Here is a 26304-nt window from a genome sequence, read left to right as displayed (position 1 = left end):
TGGCTCCTATGGTGCTCTTGGCAAAACTCTGCAGATGGCAGATCAGGCCTGAAGCAGTTCTGTGGGTCATGCTGTAAGTCCACATACACATTCCCAAACTGAAGATGAAGATTGCTCATGGGATAGAAACACTAAATATGCATTTTATAATAGTCAATTTGCATTAAGTATTCCCTGTAAGGCAGTGAAGTTTTCATAGGAAGTTACCCTAGATGTATACAAAATAATTCATGAGAGGATGATTCCTCAAGTGGAAAATCTCAATTGCTGCCTTTTAAAGTGGACTTAGTGTCTGAAACATCTCCATAATGTCTGGGCACCTTTCCAACAGTATGTTTTAAACCTATGGTATCAACAGTCCAAAATGCCCATCACTAACTATAGAAAGTCTTCAGTCCCACCGTAAAACAGGTGATCTAGGTGTAGAAGACCCCATCCTCTTACATGTCAAGGGAGTAGCTATTTGAGCCAGTTATATACAACATTCCCCATGCACTAATACTTTTCTGATCAGAACAAGCTCTATGAAGATTTGTTTCTGAAAAGCACAAATAAGACTTTACAAAGTGAAAATTATAGGTTACATCTTGGGCATCCCAAATCTTGGCAAGTGCCCACATCAAGTTTGCTTATGTCTAAAGAAACTAACTGGAGAGTAAATTGAGATTTCAGAAAAACAATACACCAGAAAGGAGGACCAGAAATGCAAGGTGTAAGAAACAGATCTTTTATTTACTTCTTTCACTGTACTTGTATTGAAGTTAAGACCATTCAGTGGCAGTCCCAACCCACTCAGTGGCCTGTGCTGTGGGAGCTGCAGACCAGTCTTCAGTAGCAGGCTGGGCACTCCAATCCTCTGAAATAATAAAGTGACTATCAGGAACTTCTACAGCAATTGTACTCACATCCTGTGCATCTATTAACTAGTTTCACATGCATATCTAATCATGCATTTGAATAGGCAAGAACACTTATGGAAACAAGTGTGGTTTACTGTTCATGTATCCCATTGGGAAACAATTTGTGACCACTAAGAAGTACCGATCTAAAGGTTAAATAAGGGCTTGTCTACACTATGCAGCTTTTAGTGACAAGGCTGTGTCTACACAGCCTGTTGCTAAGAGTCAGTGTGTGTGAATGCTCTTTTGCAGTATTTTGTCAGCACTTTTGCCAACAAAATACTTCCAGCCCCATGAGCAGCATAAGCTGTCAGCAGGAGAGCGCTCTTGCTGACAAAGCTGTGTTCACACTGTCGCTTGCATTGGCAAAACTTTTGTCTTTTGTGGGGGGCTTTTTTAAGCACCCACGAAAGAAAAATTTCAGCGACAACTGTGCAGTGTAGACATACCCTTAGGCTCCAAAGACAGGGTAATCTATACAAATTTACCAGATGAATAGATAAAAAATACTTCCCAATACTCAGCCATGCTAACCAGAGGACATCTGCAGGAAATGTTTGGCAAATACTATGGAACTGCACTCTAAACTAATGAAAATCTGAGGAAATTCACTCAATGCACATGAAAGCTAGTCAGAGCTCTATGTGCATCTCCAAAGTTTCATATAGTTGACTATCACCAAGTCAGCTCTTTAAAAAAATCCCCCACATAAGAACTTCTATATCTGCCATCAGCACACGTCTCAAAAACTCACCAGTTGGGAATGGTTGGATTGGCACAGATGGTACCTGCACCCCCTCAGACCAATCTGCAACCTCAGGCTGAGGAGCAGGAGCAGCAGCAGCAGCGGTGAATTCAGGTGCTGGGGCTGTCCATTCACCCTGGAACTCCTCCTTGGTAACTGCCTTCTCAGCTGCAGCCTGCTCTTCCTTTTCAATCTACCAGACACAAGATTGTGAGAATCTCAGCAGGAGGGAGTACACTCCTATATTAGCTAACTTGCACTGCTTGAAGACCATTTAAAATTGAGGTTAAAGTGAGGTTCTAACTATTTTAGTGATTGTATTACAGATGAAACTTCCCTCAAGTGACCAGCAAGGTTGTTTCCATACCCTCCCCTACATGCACACTCCCAACTCAATCCAGAAGTTTTTACCTCCTCAGGATCTCTGTAGAAGTAGAGGTCAGGCATGACCTCCCATGGGTGTTCACGGGAGATGGTACCACGCATACGCAGGACCTCACGGGCGAGCATCCACCACATCAGACCCACTGAATGGGCCCCCTGAAACACAAACTGGTGTCTAACCTTTGGTTCAAAACCAGTCCTTAAAAAAAAGAAGGATATATGCCATAGCTGAAATCTATAAAAGAAGAGCACAAAATGTACACACCAAGTCCAAACCTCTTAAAAGCACAAGCTCTTGTAACTGAGTAATGCTTATTTTTCCCTCAAACCCTTCCTGAGGGTCCTTGAAAGATCAAGGCAACTCCTTTCGGGCACTGCTCACTTTTCAGATCAACGGTGAAAATACCTCATAGGCACCCCATAAGCATCAAGACTTTAAGAATACAGATATGAGTAGTATGTTTATGGGGTAACTGAACTTACATAGCTAGGAAAAACTGACCAAATAGACAAAATTTACAGCATATTCTGAATATGTTCAAGTTTTGACTTAGGTATGAACAAATTTCAGAGTAAGGGTCTAATCAACATCCTAGGCTCCTGCCCCCATAAGCCTCACCATTGAGGTAGTTCCAGAGACGCACAGATGTATTCCAGAGCAATTTCATCAGCTGGAAGACTCATCTTGGTGCTTTACTTTTATCTCTCACGTTTAAGAAATGTCGCAAGAATCACTATCAAACTCCACTCATTGGACCACAAAGGCCCTTGTGGCGTTAGCGAAAAATCCTGCCATGGTTACTGTAGCACATGTCCTACACTTGAGAGTTCATTGGCCAGAAACTGACCTCAGCTCCAAGCTCTAACAATGTGCAGTTCAATCCCTCCTTCACACCATCTCTCCCTCCCACACCATGCAAAAGGCTTTAACTGGTTCTTACCAAATTAGATAGCCAATACTTTCTAGCCCTTCTCTGCAGAAAGGGTTTTGAAAGAGTGCATACTAAGGTTTCCATACCATGGATCTAGAGTGAGTGCCAAAGGGAGAAGCACTGAATACTAGAGCAACTACCTTATTATTGCATGGGATAGCAATATCCACATAGCGCAGCGGGGAGTCTGTGTTGCACAGCGCAATGGTTGGGATGTTAACGTAAGATGCCTCAGTCAATGGCTGATGATCAGCCCGGGGATCTGTAACCACCAAAAGGCGCGGCTCACGGAAGGCAGCCTGGATCTGATTTGTGAAGGTACCAGGGGTGAAACGTCCAGCAATTGGTGTAGAGCCAGTGGCAGCAGCAAACTTCAGAACAGCACGCTATCAGGGGAGTAAAAACAAAACCAGGATTATACAGCTGGATCAACAATCTCTCTATCATGGTACTGTGGCAACCAAAGAGGATATGTATTTTTGAATGACCTTCTTTCTATTTCAATTTCTATTGTCTGACTGAACTCCGACAATTCAGCTCTGGCATGAAACAGAATGGAATTGTAGTCACATTCACAATTATTTCCAGCTCTGCAAGACTGAAATGGAGTAAAGCCCCATCTGTCAGTGAAATAAGCAGCCAGCCCAGGACTGTGGAAACATGGGACTACTTCCTAATCTTAACCATATGCAACTCCTCAGAGGTCTTAACTCTACTCTTAAATGTTGCTAATAATCTAGCTTTACTATTTACCTAGCTTCTGTATTTACGCTGATCCTCTTGTAACAAATACAGGGTGAGGGTGTAAGGAAATGGAAGAAAGAGCAAAATATTTCTCCCCAAATTTCTATACAGTATTTCAACTTCCCATATCTGGCTGCAGCAAAACTTTAATCACAGGTGAAAAAACAGTTAAATTTACCTGCGTCAATGTCTCAGTAATATCCCACCAAATCTAATTTATTGAAAAATTCTTTAAACCCATCAGATTTCTCAATTAGGGTGGCATGTGGCAGTGATTGCCATCAAACTCCAGTCACGGAGTTTTAGCAAACATCCTGCCATGCTGCTCCACTGTAGCACACTTTTGGCACTTGGGAGGTCATTGGCAAGAAATTAAGTCAGCTCCAAGTTTTAACAGTTGAAGTATACAACAAAATCCATTCACAACCTGAAGGTCTTCTGCTTACATCTTAGACCTATACAAGACCTACCTATCATGACACTATGAATTTGAACCCACTCTTTTGCCCATCTCTACCAGTACAGAGGCAAAAGCTAACAGTGGCTAGGCTGGACTTAATTTGAAGGGTAAATTCCCTGCTGCATCATAACTGCTTTTATGGCAGCATCTCTCAATTTGGAGAATGAAAATAGGTCTTAAAGAGTTTATCATTAAAATGGAATGTGAAAGCACTGCAATGCAGGAAACCCAGAGACACCATCTCATTCAGCAACAACCCCTACCAAGGTGCAATGTTGACTGATTCCCAAGAGACTTGGGAAAAGTAACAGCTGCAATACCAGGCCTCCAAAAGGGATGTATAATGCAGGAGCAGGTTTTCCCCCCAAGATTACAAGAAGTGAAGAAAGAAATGTGCATAATTAGAATGCATTAGAACCCATCTAAAACAACTGATTTAGTCACTAATCTGTCATTACCATCACCTAGCCCTCACATCCAAGACACTTGCTCTAAAGGAACAGAACAGCACACTACGAACTATTCAACTTGTGTCTGCAGAACATACAGATCCGAAGCTTCTGTGTATATGTGAAATTTGCTGAAAATGGACACACACATTCTTCCCAAACCCCAAATGCAACGAGTCTATGTCCAAAATAAGCATTAGATTTCGGGTTGCCTGCTTCCATTTATCTAGCCTCACAGCCCTGCATGCAACATATGCTCAGTGAGCACAACTCTACAAAAGCAGGCCTTGCGCCCCATGAATAAAGGTCCATACCTGTCCAGTATTCCTGGAAGAGATGACGCTCACATCAGCTGGGTTTTCAATGGCAACGATGGCACGGGCTGCCAATAGAAGCTTCTCCCAAGTCCTCTTCAGATTGATGATGTAAATACCTAACGTTAACATCAGCATCCTCAATAACCAACAAGTATAAGCTCTCACTGGAGCTGCACTTTTGTGCAACTAGATTGGCATGTGGCAGCGATTACTATCAAACCCCAGTCACAGAGGGAACACCTCTCCTGGTGTTAGCGAATATCCTGCCATGCAATTCACTGTAGCACACTTCCGACACTCAGGAGGTCATTGGTCAGAAACTGGCCTAATCTCTGAGCTTTAACAGTGTGCAGTTAAGACTTGTAACAAGGAAAATAAAACAAAGGATCACCACATATGCACAAAACAATTGTGTTATTCAAACCCAGAGCGGTAGAAACTTTCTGAATTTCAGTTCTGTCATTGATTTAACAATTTGACAAAGAAAGCAATTTTGGATCAACACTATAGCTGGGGGAAAAATTGACAAACTCAAAAGTTTTGATTTTCATAAACCAGTTACAAAATTAAAAATCCTGCACAACACTTTCCTCCCCATTTACCAGCTTTACTCAAGCCATTCCTGCACGTTTGGCACATCCTTGTGTTAAGAGATAATACAGTAAGGAAAAAAGATACTTAGTAAATTCTATTGGCTTGTGATTTGCAAGAGAAAAAAACTACACTTGGGTCTTTATTTGCCCTTTTTGAGGTATAGGTGGAGGCCTGGAATTTTGACATCATACCTACCTAAAACATGAAAACTGAACAACTTAGAAGGGACATGATACGGAGTTACTGTTTTTGTTAGCATCTACTTAACTCCAGCATTAATTAGTATTTTGGCTAAAGGACACCTTTGTTAAACATACCTAAGACCTTCCAGCATTATCAGGTTAGACTAGACTATTTCTAAGGTAAAACCATAAGCAGGAAATAGAGGTTTGTGAAAGTTTATGTGCACCACAAACCAGAAAAGGTACAAACCCAAGTTTTAAGATAACCTGCAAAAAAGTGCAACTTTCACTCAAATATACCTCAGGGGTGGGCAAACTTTTTGGCCCGAGAGCCACATCCAGGTATGGAAATTGGGGACGCAGGCTCTGGGGTGTGACTGAGGACCTTGGAGTACAAGAGGGGGCTCTAGGCTGGGATTGAGGGGTTCCGAGGATGGGAGGGGATAAGGGCTGTGGCAGGGCACTGGAGCGCAGAGAGGGCTCAGAGATGCAGGCTCTGGAACGCGCTCACTGCAAGCAGCTCCTAGAAGCATATCCACCCTCCAGCTCCAAGGCGCAGCCAGGCAGTTCTGCACACTGCCATGTCTGCAGGTGCCACCCCTGCAGCTCCCATTGTCTGGGAACTGCAGCCACTGGGAGCTGCGGGGGCAGCATCTGCGGACAGGGCAGCACACAGCACCACCTGGCCGTGCCTCCACATACTAGGATGCGGAAGGGGATCATGCTGGCTGCTTCCTAGGAGCCATATGGAGTGGGGGCAAGCCTCTAACCCCACTCCTTGGATGGAGTGGGGCAAAACCTGAGCCCGCTTTCCGGCAGGAGCTGAGGGATGGATTAAATGATCTGACAGGCCAGATGTGGCCTTAGTTTGCTCACCCCTACTCTAGGTACTCAATGTTGCATAAGATAGAGCCCAGCTCTGCTGAATTCATTTTTCAAGAAAAACACTTAGCTGTGAATGGGTGACAGGGGATGGATCACTTGGTTACCTGTTCTGTTCATTCGCCCTGAAGCACCTGGCATTGGCCACTGTCAGAACACAGGATACTGGGCTAGATGGACCTTGTCTGACCCAGTACGGTCTCTCTTATGTAACCATGTTAAACATCATTGCCAGTTGCTGCTACTAAATATCCATTTTAAGTCCCAAAGCACTGCCGAAGTACTTACCATCACTTTTCCTTTTGTAGATATACTGTTCCATCTGAAAGTCTAGATTGGTGCCTCCCAAGTGGGTTCCTGCAGCAAGGAATTTGAGGACATCCTCCTCCTTCATCTGCAGGACATCGAGACCTCCGGACATTGTGAAAGTTCCCCTTTTAAAGTAACGACAGGGAACCTGGAACAACAAATCAGTTCACTCTACCACAAACTTACTCAGAAGTAATTGTGTGAAGTAACAAAACATCGGGGAAATCCTAGTCACTGGAGGTTTTTAAGAACTGTTGTACAAACATGTTAGGGAGGTCTGGATCAGTGTATCTCACATGCAGTCACCAGGGGCTTTTCTTGCAGCTAACAAGTCTAAAAAGTAGGACTGTCAATTAATCGCACTGTTAAACAATAGAATACCAATTTAAATGTATTAAACATTTTCGATGTTTTTCTACATTTTCATATACTGTATTCTGTGTTGTAACTGAAATCAAAGTTTATATTATTGTTTACAAATATTTACACTAAAACTACACTTTCAATTCACCTCATACAAGTACTGTAGTGTATTCTATCATGAAAGTACAAGTTACATATGTAGATTTTTTGTTACATAACTGTGGCACATGCTTTCGGAAGTCGTTCAGTCACACATTTAATTAAAGCATTTTTTTTTAAAAACAAGTGTCATCAATGTGGAAGCATGTCCTCTGGAATGGTAGTCTAAGCATGAAATGCTAAACATTCATATGCCCCATCTGGCAGGTAACGATCTTGCAATGCCAGCTACAATTGTGCCATGAGAACACCTGTTCTCACTTTCGGGGTGATATTGTAACTAAGAAGCAGGCAACATTACCTCCTCCAAATATAAACAAGCTCATTTGTCTTAGCAATTGGCTGAAGTAGGACTGAGTGGACTCACAGGCTCAACTTTTACATTCTTTTATTTTTGAATGCAGTTTTTGGTACATAATTTTACAATTTTAAGTTCAATTTTCAGGATAAAGAGATTGCACTACAGTACTTGTATGAGCTGAACCGAAAAAAACTCATTTTTAGAGTGCAAATTACATGTAATCAAAAATATAAAGTGAGCACTCTACACTTTGTATTCTGTGTTGTAACTGAAACCAATATATTTAAAAATATAGAACCATCCAAAAATATTTAAATAAATGTATTCTTATTAACAGTGCAATTATTGGTGATTAATTTTTTTAAATTGATTGACAGCCCTACTAAAAACATACAACAATAAAAGCAAAAGAAAAAAAGACAAGAATATGAAAAGCACTTTATTTGTATTTCTATTCTGTTTGGGCTCAGTAAGGAAATAGTACATTATTTTTATTGTGTTTGCAAAAACCCCCCAACATAAAAAATTACTACAAACTGCACATATGCATGGACATAATTAACTTTAGGAAACACAAGTAAGTATTTTAGGAAAAATTGTCAAGAGCAGCCACTGGTGGTCTAGATGTATTTGGTCCTGGCACAGTACAGGGCTTGACTTCTCGAGGTCCCTTCCAACCCTGCATGTCCATGACAATCCCTAGGGTGGGGGTGCAATCTAAGCAAGGTGCGACTGAAAACCCGTAGTTAAAAGGATGCAAAAAAGCAACCTCCCCATTCTGCCATCGGTGACTCGTGTGGCTTTTGCTTAAGTTCCCTGCAGTACAGCTGAGCTACCCCTAAACGAGCCCCCCCCCACCACCACCCATCCCACCCGCGCACAGCACGGGGCACGCAGCGCCTGTGCGCACCACGCCGCCGCCGCCGCCGCCGCTTCCCGAAACAGCAGCAGCGACGCCCAACCGCACAGCGCCACTTGCCAGCGCGTGGGGGTGGGGGGGCCGCGCGCGCGCTTGGCGGGGCTCGCGGAAGGCCCTGGATTGGCCGAAGCGGCGCGTGCGAGCTCGCGGGGGGAGAAGATCCCGGAGACGGGCCCCTAAACGAACCTCCCGCCCCGCCCGGTCCCGAAACCCGCCCAGAAGCTTCCCCACCCCCACCCCCCGCGCGGACGGTCCCCCCGGCCGGCTCCCGCCCCGCCGCTCCCGCGTAAGACTCACCCGGTGACAACGCCGTATGGAGACCACGCTAGGCTCAGCGAGAGAAAGAGGGAGGCCGCGCGCAGTGACGTTCATTTATATGTTCCCGTCGGCCAATCAGCGGCAGCGACGTAGGCGGAAGTGAGAGAAAGGGTTGAAGGTCACCTGGTTCCTAAGGGGCGGGAGGAAGGCTCGGGACCCTAGCAACAGTCACGTGGGAATGGCCCTCTGCCGCAGCGCCTGTGCCGGGCAGCAGCCGGCAGGTGGCAGCAGAGCCGCGAGTGCTGGGGGTCCCCGGGCTGGGAGCCAGGCCTGCAGGGGGCGCTACGCTGTAGGAGGGCTCTGGGGGCAGGGGAGAGGCAGGGCCTGGGATGGGGCCCTAGAGCAAACACGTGGCCGTCTCTCCTCCAGTGTAAACCCCCCCCCCCCCCGCCCCGCACACACCCCCACCGCTGGCAGCTCCCACCATGTTATCCCCAGGCCCCACCCACTGGTGTTTGGGTTCCAGCCCCAGCTGCTGGGGTCCTTTGTTCTGCCTCGACCTCAGCTTTCACACCCCATACGAGTAAGGGTCCCAGCCCTCCTGGTTGCAGAGAAGAGCTTGGAAACACGATGCGACTGCACCCAAGGCCGGTGCTACCATTAAGGCGAACTAGGCGGTTGCCTAGGGCGCCAAGATTTGGGGGCGCCAAAAAGCAGTGCCCCCAATTATTTTTTTACAGCGGTTCCTCTCTGAGCGCGTGGTCGCTGTGCCACTTCTCTTGCCTCCCAGGCTTGCGGCGCCAATCAGCTGTTTGGCGCCACAAGCCTGGGAGGAGAATTAGAGCAGAGCAGTGTGCTCCGGGAGGACAAGGAGCAGAGGTGAGCTGGGGTGGGGAGGTGCTGCATGGCTCCCGGGGGAGAGGGCGGAGCCTCAAGGCAGGGGGGGAGCTGCCGTGGGGTTGGGGGCACCTCAGGGTGGAGGGGGGCGCATGGGGAGCTGCCGCAGGGCTGGAGGGGGGTGGTGCAAGGCCCAGTGGCTAATCCACCACTGTTGCTACCTCAAAGGGTTTAATGGGTCCTTTATGTCTCGCTGTTGTCCTTAGAATTCTTAATCTATAATAGTCACTGTCTTACTAGCTGGTGGCAGCTCTCTTACATATGTAAATTGCTGTTTGTAGGATATGGTAGGCCTGCTTTTGTGTCACAGTTTACTCTCCAGGTTCAACTAATGGATTGGCTAGGGAAACCGAGACTCTGGAGTTCAAGTGGCCTCACAGCTCTGTGCAATACCTACTACCTGTTGTGTGTATGCGGGTAGAGATGTATAATTTTGTGTAACCAGAGGTTATTCCATAGTAATTTACAAATCCTTTCATAATCTTCACAGCAGTATTAAGTATAATGTTCTGATATTAAGGGATTTATAAAAGCAGATATAGGCATTGTACAATACACAAAAGGAAAGGCCCTGATTTGAAGCACTTAAGACCTAAACCCCCCCATATATATAGAAATGAGGACACAATGAGACAATGGGCAAAAATATATTACAGCAATTGGGGAAGAGTTTAAGATGTTACTGCCTTTTTTCCCTACTCCTATTCTGTGTTTTCTGTTCTGTAAACTCTTCCGGATCTGTCTTACTGACAAGCAGCCTTTAGGGCAGTATAGAAATAATGGTTTTATCATTCACACAGTGAGCACAGAGTACTGTTGAAACCTGCAACAGCCTTGCTTTTACTGTGCCAGTTAGACGTTTTCCTTCTCCTTAGCCCTTCTATCACAGGTGTTGGTTTTAGATGCACACAGCCTGAGGCCAGGGACATTAGAATGATCTTTCCATAGCCTGAAGGTGACTTTGTGCTTCAGAATTACCTTGACCTGCCACTTTTTCCTCTGGTTTATTTCTACATTAGGCAAGGGTTTTGAACCTCGTCAAGCATCAGCTGTGTGTAGCAGATAAGAGCCCAACTGTTGACTCCACCCCATGAGCCTTCTGATCCATGGCTGATGCTGAGCCCTGCAAAAATCTCTTCCTTTTGTGACAGCACTAGCAGAGCCAGGCTGGTAGGGCTAGGGTAACCAGACAGCAAATGTGAAAAATTGGGACGGGGGTTGGGGTAATAGGAACCTATATAAAAGACCCAAAAATCAGGACTGTCCCTATAAAATCAGGACATCTGGTCACCCTAGGTAGGGCTGGAGTCACTTTTAAGGACCTAACATAGGCAGACTCTGTAGAATCAGTGGGGCTCTGTGTAGTACACATGGGAATGGAATCATGAAGAGCAGAAGGCTGCGGACTCTTATGCCATAGTAGCACGTTCATGCTTTTAAGATCTACAGGTTTCTCCTGGTAATTCCACTTACAAAATATACAACATTTGTAGTAAAATCAGATTTACAAAAAACAATTTCACCTTACGCAGGTTCCATTTTAATACCGCCCCCTCCACACACACATGCACACCAAAAAGAAATGGCAGACTATCATTCCTTCCCCAAAGAGCTTCAGTTCTACATCCCACAAAAAACAACAGCTGCGGAGCTTCCAATCCATGAAGTTAGATTAGCTTTCAAAGGGTAAGGAGCCAGAATTGAGGTTTGTACAGTACATTTCAGACTTCAGTTCTGTAAGAGGGGTTGAAGAAGGGGAGTGATGGTATAAACCCATGCGTTAGCTGTTATCTGCTTAGCAGGTTACACACAGCTTGGGGCACCAGAACTTTTTTTTTTTAAACTGAGCTCAACGTCCAGATTCCTGTGCTGCCTTGCATCTTGTGCTCAAACTCAGGGGCACTAGATTGGACGCTCTTTGTGGCAGGGACTTTTTTGTTCGGCTTGTTCACCTAGCACTCTGGGGGCCTTGCACTTGTGTAGTCGTTTCCACCTGTGCACAGTGAATATCCATCTTAAGGGGAGCATTTCCCCCCCCACACCCTCCTTGGCATTGGTGTGAATGACTATGCAGGACCCTGAGCAGTGTCTAAAAATGCCCCAAACTCTTTCACACACTCTCTTTGAAAAGGGCCTGGGGATTGTTAATTTCCACAGGAAGCCTGACAAAGGGGGTCTGCAGTTGATTTCCTATGAAGGCAGTGGTTTGAGCATTGGCCTGCTAAACCCAGGATTGTAAATTCAATCCTTGAGGGGACCATTTGGGGATTGGTCCTGCTTTGAGCAGGGGGTTGGACTAGATGGTCTCCTGAGGTCCCTTCCAACCCTAATAATCTATGATTCTATGAATAACATTAATAGTTAACTTCCTCTCCTCCCATGACTGCCAAGTTAGGGATTCCATCTAGTGTTGCCTCTAAAGGCTAGAGCCTTCAGCAGCTTAAATATGACTGTGCTTTATGTCTAGCCAGATGTGGAGCTCAGCAGTAGCAGAATCTGCAAGCTTGGTTGGGAGGCTGTGCACAATAGTGGTACAACTCCTGTGCCCTGATTCCATGCCAGAGAAACCTGCTGACAACCAGGCCTCTCTATCCAAGGAGGCACCCGCTAACTCCTGCTTCTATAGCCCTCCCTCCCCAATCCTGGAACATGAATGTCTCAGCAGATAAGGTGTCTGCAAAGGGCTCAGCCATGCTCCTAGGAGACTGATTTCACAGGCGTGGCAGATATCAGCTGTAGCAGGGAGCTAATGTTTTTGGCAGCATCCCCTGAGCAGCAGGCCTCCTCCAGCAATAGAGGCTCCTGTTCTGTGTGCCCTTCAGTCAGTATGCAGGCTCTCGCCTCTCTGCAAGGGCAGTCAGCTTAAATAATCAAGTGTTTTTCTTGCTATAAACGTTTACTGGAGATGTTTACTTAAGCAAGTGCTCAAAGCTAGGGGCACTGAAGGGGAAATGTGCTCCTCCCCATACACAGACAGGAAGCTTTTTGGGCCAGGAGCTGTGGTTTGGTTCTGTTTAGGCAACACCTGGCACAATGAGGTCCTGCTCCATGACTGGAGCTACAAGAATAATAATGAAAGTTCTCAACAACTCCTTTGAGAGCAATACTATGCAATTCTTCTGGGGTGCACCTGCTTAGGAAGAGACCATCTGTCTAAACAGCAAAAAAAAAACAAATCAAAACAACAACAAAAAGCCCTGCAGCACCAAGTCTCAGAGCTCAGGTTACTGACTCAGGCTTATGCTTTAGGGCTAAAAATAGCCCGGGGAGCATCTCAGAGCCCAGGCTCCAGGAGATCAAGCCCAAATGCCTACACAGCTATTTTTAGCCCCAGAACACAAGCCTGCATCACTTCAGCTGGGCTCAGATTCGCTGTGGTGGGTTTTTTGTTGTTTTGCCATGTAGACGTAACCTGACTGTGCCTCTCCTGCAGTTTCCCACAGGGCTGTTTGTCCTCATTGCTTTAGTAGAACTGGTCCCCATGGAAGTCAATTGAGCTATCTCGCCTCATCCCCCACCCCACACACTAGGGAGTTTGTTTTCCATCCGTTTCTTAGGTGTCCTAGTGTTTTTTTTTTAAAAAAAGAAAGGCACTGAAACTAAGACCAAAAGATTCCCCGCCCGCCCTCCCTTGGGAAGAAAGAGAAAGGAGCTGCTAGTCCATTTTGCAGCTACAAATGTAAGTGACAGTGTAGAATACAACCTTCTTGCATGATATGTTTTATTACAGAGGCATTTACATCCATTGGAGTTAAACCTGGATAATGGTCCAAAGCTGCAGCTCAATTTAAACAGTGCAAGAAAAACAGCTGCTACAGAAAGACTGCAAATGGAGTTTCTCCAAAAAAAGACTCCATTTCTCAAGTCCTTTTTCTGGCCTTCCATCTTTCTTAGCTAAGTCATATTTCAAGCCAGTCAGTGCTTTTGCCCTGCCATTGTAGTCATGTGGGTAGGCATAACAAATGCCTATAGACAAAGAATAAAGCCAGTGGAAAATGTCTTCTTCCAAGACATTGGGTCATGCCGTGGGAAATACAATCTAAAGCACAAGGGAAGAGGTGTAATGGCCTTTGCTGCAAGCCACAACGGAGATGTCAGTTAGGTTCCCAGCTATGTTATCCAACATCAAAGCTACTGTGCAAGGTATGGTAAGACTGCATTTCCCAGCATTCCTTTCAGATACATTTCCCCCTTTCTCACTCTAATACATTAAGCAATGTCTGAAACAAATGGTTACACGGTGCCCCTCGTAGCATTCTCCTCTATGCCTTCCCTGTGGGTGCAGAAGCAAAATACACTGACAGATAACTGGACGAGTGTCAGATGGCACATGGTGTGCCCAGTCTATGATCCCAGGCCACCAGGGTAGAAAGTTGCAGAGTTCTGTAGTCCAAGTCCAATCACTTCTTCCCCAAATGCCTCAGCTGGCTTCTGTGCAAAGGCTTCTCAGGGCACATAGGACTATTCTGAAGGAGTTTCTTTCAACGGTCTTTACCGTAACCATGTAGTTCGTAGGACACTGAAACCCTCCCATCTTCCAAGGAAGTTGAATGATACGGTCCTCCTGGAATGCTTTACTCTGACGATGCAAAGTCAAAACCTTCTCTCTGCTACTTGCATTTGTGTCAGAGAGGGCAAGTTTTGCAGCCTAGTCCCCTGGATCAGAAATCGTTATCACTCTACCACTGTGGAACAAAGATCCACCCGCACAGAACTGGGAAATCACATCTCACCAGCTGATCCAGGTGAGCAGGAGAAGGGCTTAGGCTGGTCTCCTCCACTACAAGTCCTTCAGGATTTCAGCCCCATTTTTGCCATCATCTGCTCATATAAAGTCCATGCCATCGCTGCCATCAGAGTGCGCCGCAGGGCACGGGGGACGCCGCCACGGAAAAAGCCAACCAGTCCATAGTCCTGCAGGACGAGACAAAACAAACACCAGCTGTCTCACTTCATTTAATTCCTAGACATCTACTGGATGGCATAATCCATGGCTGCACTGAAATACATTCTGTACTAGTCCCTAGTGCCTGAGAAATCCATGCTCACATAGCACTCAGCCAGAGGGACAGCCGCAGGGAAGGGATCTCTAGCATCACTCAACTGCAGTGACTCCTGCTGATGAAGGACCAGAAGTTACTGGACAGCTGCTATACCGTGAGGCACATTACAGAACAGTAAGAAGAGGGAGGGGAACCACAGGGCATGAAGGGAAAGCCCCACCTCTGCCCGGGGGGGGGGGAAGGGGGAAAAGGACAAGAAAACGACTTCAGGTCACTTAATATAGTCACCAGCCACGACAAAGGACTCTGCTTAAAGCGCTGCCGCGGCAGCATTTTATTATCACTGCCCCATTTGTGCCCCCCAGTCTGCCAACCGGGGGGGGGGGGGGAAGGAGCAGCTGCCCTGGGCTGGTGATTTAAAAGGGTCCAGAGCTCTGGCTGCTTCTGCAGAAGTGGCAGTGACGGCCAGAGCCCCGGGCCCTTTAAATCACCGCTGGAGCCCCGAGCGGCGCGGGCCAGGCAGCGTGGAAGGGCTGGCTGGGGGATGCTGACCCTCCCAGCCCCACCCCTTCTGCCTGAGGCCCAGCCCTTTCGGGGGGGGAGGGGCTGAGGAGGCGCGGAGCCGGCCCCCATACCAGTAAGTTTTCAATTTTACTTTCACCCCTGAGAATTGCCCACAAGTATTTTTAAAGCTCTGCCTAGGATTTACATTCATTGAGCAGAAAGAGAAATTCTGAATGGGAGCAAATAGAGTCTAAGCAGAAGCGTGGCTAAAATCCAGATTTAAACAGACCCAAACTTTAGGGAGGAGGATTGATATGGACTTGAGCAGCAAAATTCAGCTCCAGATCTTTCATTCTGATTTTGCAGGCTCTCACTTGCAACAAAGAAACAGTCTAGCCAAGAGTCATCTGATCAGCAAGGTAACCCAATGTCAGGACAACTGTAACCCAACTTTGATGTTGTGTATCCCCTAGCATTGCATCACAGGGGTTGTGAATCACATCTTGGGCTAGCATCCAATGGACATACAACTCGGGGGCCAAATACAGGTCGATGAGTGCTCCACTGGGGTATCCACTGCATGCATCCCCACCCAGTTCCTTGGAAAACAAATCTGTACATTCACTTCTTGCTAGTATTCAAAGGACAGATAATTGTTTTATAGCCCATTTAGCCTTGAAGCTCATGTTTATAACGCAGCATATTACAAAAATCCTCCTGCCTCAGTCTGGCAATCACAGGAGTACTACAGTGATAAGCCATGGATGTCAGCAGCCCAGGACTGGGTACAATCAGATCCTGCAAGGTTATTTGCTAACACAATTGAAGTGAAATCAGTAAGTACATTCGATTAACAACAGTCTAAGGGTAAAAGTGCTCTATAATGGAGTGAAGAAAGGTGAAGTGAAACCTCTAGGTCATACGATGGCTCAGGATACAAGTTAGTTTACGTGTGAGGGGTGAATGTAACATGCCCAAATGCGTATGACTGTCATCCCCTTTTTATTCACTCACTCCCCATAATCAGCTAGAGAGCGTGTTTGCTTTTCCATGGGATTTGTTCTGTGAACATAGGTAAAGGATGGTGGAGCACCAGGAATAACCAGGTGATGGAGAAGTTATCTAGCACGTTAATTTTCATACCGCTCAGAAGGAGCAAGAAACAAGCAACAGTAGCATGTTGGACGCTGATATGGATATCTGCCCCTTGGGAACTGGACTCAGACCACCAACCAGTCATCAGATGGGAGTAACTTCAGTCACTACTGACCCAGGCTGTATGTGAACCAGTGACCGAGAGGTGAAAAGTTCAATCTCCCATAGCATAACACAGAGGAAGCATTTCAGAAGCTACACTGCGTTCACAGCAGTATACCTAGTAATAACTCATTTGAAGGTCTGCTTTAGAGATGAAGGCGAGAACCTTTTTATCAAATCTGCATCTCTGGTGAAGTGACCAGCACTGAAGTTACATTCACACAATCTTCTCAGCCTCACCTTGAAGATTAAGGCAATGGCCTGCCCCGTCCAGCGGTACTTTTCAGGTGTCAGCTGCATGTGGGTTTTGATTACATCAGCAGGCTGTGTCACCAATGAAGCCAGGATTCCAGCAAAGATTCCACAGCTGAAGTTCACTAAGGGGGTGAGTGCTGGATCAAACTGGTCTGGAATGGAGCAAGACACAGCTTAGTCAGACATAATACAGTACAATTCTGTTCTGTAGATAGTGACTTTCTTAGAAGCTGTATCCCAAACTAAATAGTTACCAAATTATAAAGTAGATAACTGAGGAAGAGACTTTTCAAAGGAGATTAGCAAATAGAGACACCAATGCTAATTTTGGCTAAACAAATTACTTCCATTGGGACTGAATTTGACAGACACACAGAGCTAAAGAAAGGCTGTTTTAGAGGGCAGAAGTTGCAGAGGAGAAGGCTCTCACACCAAAATCAGGCAAGTCTCAATTTAGCAGAGATTGCAGGAGTGTTGGGGAACTATACAATGTGCACAGCTCTGCCAACTCCTCATCCCTAACTCACAGTACCCCTTGCTTGGTAACTGCATCCCAGAAGTATCTGTCTCATACTTTGCTTGTAGGCAAACAACAGATCACTGTGAAGCGTGATGCATTCTATGTGCAATCTAGACCAGAGTTCCCTGAGCACCAACGTGAGGCCCAGGTCATTTTCATTTAAGACTCCTCCAGAACGTGAGCATCCAGTTCTCTACAGGTGGAACACTAATGCCCCACCTTAGCCCTACAAGGGATCAATTTAATCAGAAAAAGGCCAAAGTAAAGCATGTGGACAGAAAGGAAAGAACCACATTATGTGTTATTACATCCACATTCAGCATTACCCTGAGGTATAACTTTTTTGGTCTGGGTGTAGAACATCAAATAGATGCCGGAAAAGGGTGCATCACGCAGGAGCGTTGCAGTCAGCCCACAGAACAAGCCCCGGGCCCCTTCTGTCCGATAGATATTCCTCAAGGCTCCATACACACTCTCATAGCCATACTTCCCACTCTGCAGAAGACACACAAAAACAGTTACCTACACGTCAGATATAAGGTCCCTTGTGCTGGGACATCATTACCGAGCAAGCCTTGAAGTGAAATCACCTCTCTACACACAAAGGGGTGTACGCTTACCTCCGACTCCTAAATGCTTCAAACCCACAAGGGCAACCAGCCAGATTTCTCCTTTCCCATGGCCAATCATATATTGTACTTACAGTATATTTTTAAGTATATACACAAGACGAGATGACATAAGAACTATTCCAGTGACATTACAGCAGAGCCAGAGAGCAGCTGTCTTGATACATTATAAGCAACAGAGCTTCCCACACGCTTTAGCACTGATATTTTAATCAGCTACTTTTTCTATAGCAATTTACTTCTCCCACTCCATCCATTTCCACTGGCTGGAAGATTTAACCCCAGTCTCCTCACAGAGCTAAGCATGGTGCCTCCCCAGCAACCCCACCAATGATGCAAGAGATGAGGAAGGGAATTTGAACTTTATCTCCTGCATGGCAGATCTGTGAAATGGGACTAACACATATAAAATAAATATACACCATACAATTACTAGATATTACAGACCAGCCTTGCAAGAGTGTTAACAGCCAAGATACAGCCACTCTCCCCCACTCCTGCCATGATGATTATGATAAAAAATATTATTTCTTGCTGAGCAAGTAAACTATAAAAAAGTTACTTGCCCCAGGTGTGTGAGCGTGGAGAATTTTTCAGTCCATCTAGGTTTCAAACCATACCCAACATTGCAGAATTTAAGCACCTTACTCAGTATAGAAGCAGCAAATAGGATCTCAGTTTCTCAGTCCCTGATACTCAAGACAGATGAATTTTTTGTGCTATAGGAGAGGGTATGAAACCACAACACAACACATCAGAAAGTTCTAGAAGTATGAAAATTGTGACACTCACCTCATATCGTGTCTTCACCACGGTTATGGGCAACATGCAAACCCCTGCTACTGTACGGGAGCTAACACCCAGAAAGACAGACTCTAGGGCTGTGGGGGACCGGTCTGAGAGAAAGTACTGCTTCATCTTGTACAAGGTGCTGAAGTAAATCCCGACCCCAGGGATGCATCTTGCGAAGGACTGCAGAAGAGTGAAAAATGGAGAGAAAATAGAAGGGAGCGAGAACAGACTACAGAACACTAATACAAGGGATCGTTCAACTGGCTGGGAAGCTTCAGGCCCCGGGGAGGGTCACTGAAAAGAAAGAGCTGGTACTCTGAAGAAAGGAGAAGAGGTGTAGGGCAAAATCATGACTCCACTGAAGTCAGAGTTTTGCGATTGACTTCAATGGGGCCAAGATTTCACCCAAAGCCTCCATCCCCAACTACATGCACATTCAGGAACTGAAACAGGCTTAGGCCAATGCATCAGCCATTACAGATATATAGGCCAAGATTTGTATAGATACTTATTAGACATGTCTTCCCCTCAGCATTGCATGGCCTAAGTAACATAGACAGATGCCTCCCAGTTTCAAAAGTGACTTGGGCACTTAGGAACCTTAGACCCACTGCCCTTCAGTGAGAGAGACTTAGGCTCTTAAGTGCCTAAGTCACTTTTGAAAATAGGACAGACATCTAAGTCGTTTCAGCCTTGCAACACTGAGCGGAGCAACATTTAAATACCTTTAAAATTCTAAACCATACTTACTAACACATGCTAGGTAAGAAAAAGTCAGGGTTAAAATAATCACTTACTGGTGAGACCCCTTTCCAAAGCCCTAGGAGGCTTTCAGTGCGAACAACCCTAATGAACAAAGCTACCATCCCAACATGACCTGACCTAGAAGGAAAACAAGAAAAGAATTAAATGATATACTGCAGCTGTTACCCCATGGGACCAACCCTACAGCCCTGCTCTAGTCCTCCCTCACCCACCCAGAGCGCTCCAGAGATACACCTGTGTGCTAGCTATAGCACCTTTAGAAGTTCTCTCTCTATTCAGCCTGTTCTTCCTTGTTCATTCAATGCTGCCTCCATCCATGATTTACAATGCCACAATCACTCCCACTGGGATTATCTATGGATTTTGACAGCATACTTAGCATCACCACTATGGAAGCAACTATGATATCACAATCTACTATTAGTGACATCATAGTTCATCAGCACCGGAGCGACTGTAGATTAACAATAGATAGGGTCATGGATGAATATATCAGGCAAGAGGAAGAGTGTGGTTAGATATTGACATACCAGCTCCCCATGGGGTAAAGGTATGTAGCAGTCATATGGGATTTTCCAGAGCATGCTGGGCATTAGTGAAACCACATGGGCCTACCTAGGACAGCTGCTTCAAGAATGTATGCAGTGCTCTCAGCTATATACCTCCCAATGCTATGGCTGAATATCATTAGAGTAGCGCTCATGAGAATAAGGTCTCACTACCATCTTTCACTTTGTAGGCTCCTTCAAAGTACCTCCCCTCCCACACACATACCCCAATTTCCATAAAGCTCTTCTTTCTACTCTGCCTGCCCAGCTGTTAGCAACACTAACTGAGATCCTGCCCTCAACTCCAGGGCCTGGCCAGCAAGAAAATGAGACACCCCACTTCCCCTCCCCACGCCACCCCGGACAGCAGAAGCTTCAAGCACTTACCCATTGATTGAAGGCTGCAGGGTCTGCAGCCGGGTTTTAAGAAGATCTAGGGGCTGGAAGAGAAGGGTGGAGCAGGTCCCACTGATGGAACCGCACACAAAGGCCTTTAGCACTGGATGCATCTGAAAGAGAAGTCCTGGCTTTAAAAAAAGACTTAACTGGAAACAGCGCAGGAGGAGACGAGTATTCACTAGTTCTGTAGGGGATTTCTGAAGGCAGGGGGAAGCATTTGGGGGATGAACACTGAGCGATAGCAATTCAGTGTGCAGGAATAGTTGCCTAAAACCTTCTGAAGTGTATACACAAACACTGCGTGAAAGGTGTTACAAGTGCTTTTTAATTTATCTTCATGGATTTCCTCTTCACTATTGTGTACAGTGCAGTACAAGGACCTCAACAGAACAGAATAAAAGCAGGTATTGGCATAAGAACATAAGAGTGGCCATCCAGCCCAGTGTCCTGTCCTCTGACAGTGGCCAATGCCAGGTGCCCCAAAGGGAATGAATTGGTAATCACAAAGTGATCCATTCCCTGTCGCCCATTCCCAACTTCTGGCAAACAGAGGCTATGGACACCATCCCTGCCCATCCTGGCTAATAGCCATTGATGGACCTATCCTCCATGAGTTTATCTAGTTGGGATTTTTTTAACCTTGTTATAGTCTTGGCCTTCACAACATCCTCTGGCAAGGAGTTCCACAGACTGACTGTGCATTGTATGAAATAATACTTCCTTTTGTTTGTTTTTAAACCTGCTGCCTATTAATTTCATTTGGTGACCCCCTAGTTCTTCTGTTATGAGAAGGAGTAAATAACACTTCCTTATTTACTTTCTTCACACCTGTCATGATTTATAGACCTCAATCATAGCATCTACACAGGTGAAAGGGACAGCTGCAATGCAAAATATAGAATACACAGCAGGCTAGAGAAATCCAAAAATAATTCTTGCTCTACCAAGCAGATGCTAAAAAGTGAAGAGTTATTTGGAGGGTGTTGGGATATGCTCAAAGAAAAGTATAATGTCTTCTCAGCAGAAGATGGAGAGACTGCAGAAATGCAGAGTTAATTAATTTTCCTCTCTTTCTCCTCACCCCACTCCTTCAGCTCCAAATCTTGCTCCTGAGGTAGGTTCTTTCCTGATCCAGAGAGGACTTAAGCATAAGCCACAAAGCAAGCCACAGGCTTACTTTAAATAAAACCACCTCACATGATTCCCAAGAGACAAAGAGCCCCTGTGCCCTCCGCACAGAGCCACATCAGAAAACACATCCTACTAACATAACACTGCCCGGACACACCAGAGAATCTCATGACTAGCAATCATGTTTTCAGCTTCTCTTGATGTGTATTTAGCTGTAATAATAAGTCTTTTATATCCAAGTGGCTTCTAATATTTAGTTTAGAGCATCTTTCTCTCACTAATGGATATCACCAGACTTCCACGTGAGGCTCCCCAAGCATTATCATCATTAGAGTATTAAACGAAGTACAGGCCATAAACAATAAGCTTTCCCCCATTCTGTCTTGGCAGTGGCCTCGCCGAGGCATTATGGTAACTACGAGCTCTTTTGTGGGGAAAGGAAAAAAAACTCAAAAGGCTACACACTGTGCACGTGAGGTGCCTTAAGGACCTGGTTTTCCTGTACACCCTGTCTGGCCCAGCACAAGGCACCGGGAGAGAGCAGACGGATTCTCCCCTCCAAATACTGACCCACCCACTCCACTCAGCCAGGACAGGAACACGCCCGTCTGGGCCTGACAGAAGACCACAGCAGGGGACTGGGGTCCCCCATCCGCGTCCCGGCCCAGCCTAGCCCTGCTTAGCTTGGGACAGGGGCTAGGATCGCACCGGTAATGTCACAGGCTCCGCCCGCAGCCACACCAATCACTCTCCTCATTGCCACGTGCGGGCCCGCCCGGACATTTACGGCAGCGGCCGGCAAAGGCAGTGATGTCAGAGGCACCCCTCCGAAGCCAGCCAATCACGGTAGGAGAGCTCCAGCCAATCAGGAGAAGGGCGGGACCCAGAGTTCTGTTAACTCTTTCCCTCCCGCTCTGAGCGGGAGAGGCGGCCGCTGCTACATGCCAGGCTCGCTCCGGGCCGGGCTGCGTTCTGCCCTGCGGCTCAGAGCAGCCTGTAGCGCCCCGCACCCCCCTCCCCCATACACACTGCGACAATCCTTAAACCTCCCGCACCCTCCTCTGCCCCTGCAATCCCACAATGCACTGCACTGGTACCATTCACCACCCCCGCACCCGTCTGTGTGTGCTGCGTTACCCTCCAGCTTGTCCCATGCAGCCTCCCCTGATCTCCTAGTGCACTGTCCTGTGCATCATGCAGTACCACACAATCCTCCCCATACACTGACACTCGACGAACAGCACATCCTTCCCCGACGCTGCATTCCCATCCATGCTATACCTTGCAATCCCCAAGACATTGTCAGTATGCTTCAAAGCCTCCCCATGTGCCATGCAGCCTCTACAAGACATTTCATTGGACTTACCCCCATTATATACCATATAGTCCCCGTGGCATTGTAACTCATTGCTATACAACCTCTACTGCTCTGCACTGCCGCTCTCTGTATGCCATGCAGTTCTCCTACTGCATCCCAGTACCAGGCACACCAACTGCACTCCACCATGTGACACACAAGTTCTCTGGCTCCAGTCATGGTGCAGCCTTGCACATATCACAATGCATATTGCATACCCTCTACACACACTACAACACTCAGCACTGCTCCCCACTGTAAGCCATGCAACCTGTAATACCGAACTGCAGCCCTAATGTGCAAGAACCCCATGTGATCTCTTCTGAACTGAAAAGACTGGATTTCTCTACATGAACTCGCCTAGTTTCCAGTAAGAAAAATCCTGCAATACCCAACACAAGCAAGCAAAGCTGACTCTTAAAGGGACAAATATACACTGGGGTTTTTCAGGATGACAGGACATCACTGTTGTTCCTTCCCTTCTCCAGATTTTCAATTCCAGGGATTGTGGCATTCAAACAAAACCACACCCATCACCCTTTTCCATTTCCTTACCATTAGTGTTTCCATCTTCTCTCCTACATCTTGAGACTGGAGCAGCGGAGGCCTGATTTTCTGGATCATTTAAGAAGCTGGACACAGAAATGAGGGGATGATGCTTTATAAGTAGTTAAATAGATGTTTCCCCCACCCTCTCCTTGCTGGAGATAGGAAAGAACTGGGTCTGAACAGAGGCCTGCAAGCAAACAAAGGTTGTGAGCGTTTAAGTGATCATAATTTCTGGTAAATCCTCTTCACATCTGGGAGGAGGCCACTTAATTCCAAACTCAATTCAAATTTGGTGATTTTTTTAAAAGAAAAAAGGCACATCTGCAATTCAAGAGCAACACAGGAAAACAAAGCACTTCGGATTTCCCAGAAAAATAGAAACTACCCTGAAAAAATGGGAACTATTTTACTCTCTTTGTTAATATTTAAATGTACACACCCGCGCACAAAGTTCCTTGATTTCTCTGCCTTTTCTGCTCTTGCAGTTTCTTTCCCATCTGGTTATTTCCTCCCTCATTAAGCAGTTTCATCCCCCATGAGGTGCCTGCATTTTTAAGTCTTTGTATTGAAATTCTTGTAAATACTTCTTGTTTTAGAATACTTCCCAGAGAGGGGTACCCAAACGCTTATCTCCTCAAGTGCTCCTTCACAATCTTTACCTGGCCTTCCCGAGGTCAGATTTTACAACACAACAAATGACTATAGTCACCTTTAAACTCCAGGAATCCTCGTTTGTGTGATATTACATATGCATTTCCACAACACCTTACACGGTCGTGGCTGGGCTTTCGTTAGTAGTCCGCATACAGGCTGCTAGCCTTCAGCCAGTTTGCACTCTGCTTTCGGGAAAACGCCAGATTGCTAGTCTTTTTCCCCAGTGTGCTTCCAGGTTGCTCACTTTGCTCTTCCTTGTGTTGGTGGGTGCATACAGGAGAGTGTCGTTATAACAGCTCTGTCATGTCAGCCTCCTCTGAATCAACGTAAGATCCCTGAACCGGAGCTGCGTATTGGCAGCCAGTCAGCTTCCGGCGTGATATAGCCAGCTTCACGCTCCATGCCGGAGTCACTCCTGCAACAGCACTCGGACGACACCAGCCGGCTAACGCTGGGTACTGCAGTAAGTATGACCAAAAATTCAATTTAACAAAATAAAAGAAAATGTTTTAATTTTGTTTCAAAAATTTGCCATAACACTAAAACAAATTAATTGAACATTACATTTTCCTGAAAAAAAATAGTTTTTAAGACAACCCCAGTTTTTGCTGGGATAAATTTTCAGTTGAAAAATTTCTAAGCAACAGCTTCTGCAAACTCTGTGCAGAACCTAATAAGGAAAAGGGGGTTAAGGCACTGTAGAAATGTGAGCATTTTACATTAGCTACAAAAGGAAACTTCAGTCACATCTTTAACATAGCGACAAAGAGTCCTGTGGCACCTTATAGACTAACAGACGTATTGGAGCATAAGCTTTCGTGGGTGAATACCCACTTCATCAGATGCATGGGACTAACACGGCTACCCCTCTGATCTTTAACATAAGAAATCAGAATAATGGAACAAAATCAGGAATATCAGGGGTAATGTCTTTTGGATAGTTTTGTTAGCGTCCAGAGTTGAGTGTGGAAAAACAAATCTATGTTAAACTTGCTCAAACCTCCTGATTCAAGGCATAAATCAACCTCCTACCACTGAGCGTTAGAAAGAAATTGCCCCTTTACATAAGTTGTTCCAAGGCAGTAGGAAGACAAGCAGGCTAAACTGTAGATTTATTTGGGTTTTATATAGTGAAGTTTTAATTGGTTTTTAAGAAGAAGTCTGTACTTCTACAAATACAACAAAGAGGAGATGCCCTTTAGAAGGCTGGTAAAGAAACAAATGATGTCACAATAAGTTCTTGAAAGGTGTTTGATTTTATTTATAAGTGAAGGAAAATATACAAATCTCAAAGAGCTGATTTTCTTTGATCTTGTAACAAAGTGCTTGATAAGAAGTAATACAGAAAAAAAATCAAAACATGATAGAAAATAGTTTCTGAAAGTACTATAATAAAGCTAACTAGTTAAAAGGAACATCCTAAAGAGACTATATATATAATTTGTAGAATGTGACTTAACTGCTATTGAATTGAAAATGAGGTGGGTTTTTTGTTTGTTTGGGTTTTTTTGATCAGTCAATTCAGGAGCATGGTATATACCTTTTCTAGGTTGAAAGAGTCCCCCACAGAGATCAGAGTTAATAATCAGGTCACCCAGTTGTTGGGTGCAGCCTCGGGGCTGGGCAGAGGGTCTGAGTGAGGATGCAAGAGAAGAGAAATGATGCCAGTACCTGCCAGTTATGGCTTTCCAGAGTAAGTGACTTGTCACCCCAACCCAGATCCTCTCCCCTTGAGGCTTGGGCTACAAACAATTTTTGTACCAATTTAACAATTTCAGTTTACACGCACACACACACACACACAAGTCACGTCTCTAATCAAAAATAGTTAAATTTGTACAAAACCTGTTTAGCCTAGGCCTGATATGCTGCTTAGGTCTTATGTGGCCTTCTGCAAAGGGTGAATTTCACCCTTCAGAGTCTTCCAGTGGAGACAGGGTCTGGATTCCTAAGGTAAAAAACAAGCTGAATAATAACCTATAGAAATTTTTCAGGTTGCATTTATACTTCTTAAACAAGCTAAGTGCAGAAGACCAAACAGGTTTCTTTTGCAGGCCACCTCTGAAGTACTATTTACCCAGATAGCCTGCACATTCATATCAATAAATAAATCCCTAATATGCCACTCCATGCCATATCTGCAAAGA

General features: G+C 45.5%; 2 protein-coding genes and 2 non-coding genes across 5 annotated transcripts; all 4 read right to left on the bottom strand.

Moving 5' to 3' along the window:
* Nucleotides 1-713: 713 nt before the first annotated feature.
* RPSA (ribosomal protein SA) lies at nucleotides 714-9037 on the bottom strand. The gene is made up of 7 exons (XM_045007857.1): nucleotides 8937-9037; nucleotides 6877-7045; nucleotides 4928-5046; nucleotides 3101-3346; nucleotides 2056-2184; nucleotides 1654-1837; nucleotides 714-856 (listed from the first exon to the last, which is right to left on the bottom strand). The coding sequence occupies exons 1-7, from the start codon at nucleotides 9009-9011 to the stop codon at nucleotides 762-764; spliced, it is 1017 nt and encodes a 338-aa protein (XP_044863792.1). The 5' UTR covers nucleotides 9012-9037; the 3' UTR covers nucleotides 714-761.
* LOC123365466 lies at nucleotides 2746-2905 on the bottom strand. Its single transcript, XR_006577600.1, has one exon. It is a non-coding gene; the product is annotated as a small nucleolar RNA SNORA62/SNORA6 family (small nucleolar RNA).
* LOC123365468 lies at nucleotides 5125-5284 on the bottom strand. The gene has a single exon (XR_006577602.1). It is a non-coding gene; the product is annotated as a small nucleolar RNA SNORA62/SNORA6 family (small nucleolar RNA).
* Nucleotides 9038-13506: 4469 nt separating the features above from the next.
* Nucleotides 13507-24589, bottom strand: SLC25A38 (solute carrier family 25 member 38). Of its 2 annotated transcripts, XM_045008123.1 has the most exons (8): nucleotides 24213-24589; nucleotides 23510-23586; nucleotides 20455-20576; nucleotides 19552-19636; nucleotides 18755-18934; nucleotides 17660-17828; nucleotides 16799-16965; nucleotides 13507-14708 (listed from the first exon to the last, which is right to left on the bottom strand). In XM_045008123.1, exons 2-8 carry the CDS (start codon nucleotides 23576-23578, stop codon nucleotides 14586-14588), a joined length of 915 nt encoding a protein of 304 aa, XP_044864058.1. In that variant the 5' UTR covers nucleotides 23579-23586; nucleotides 24213-24589; the 3' UTR covers nucleotides 13507-14585. The 2 variants fall into 2 exon arrangements, with proteins under 2 accessions (XP_044864058.1, XP_044864059.1); XM_045008124.1 differs by lacking the exon at nucleotides 24213-24589 and having other exon boundaries at nucleotides 23510-23683.
* Between the last annotated feature and the right edge of the window lie 1715 nt (nucleotides 24590-26304).

Source organism: Mauremys mutica, chromosome 2 (assembly GCF_020497125.1).
Source record: "Mauremys mutica isolate MM-2020 ecotype Southern chromosome 2, ASM2049712v1, whole genome shotgun sequence".
Lineage (NCBI taxonomy): Eukaryota > Metazoa > Chordata > Testudines > Geoemydidae > Mauremys > Mauremys mutica.
The sequence above is the reverse complement of the archived record's forward strand: the minus strand, read 5'-3'. Positions and strand labels throughout refer to the sequence as shown.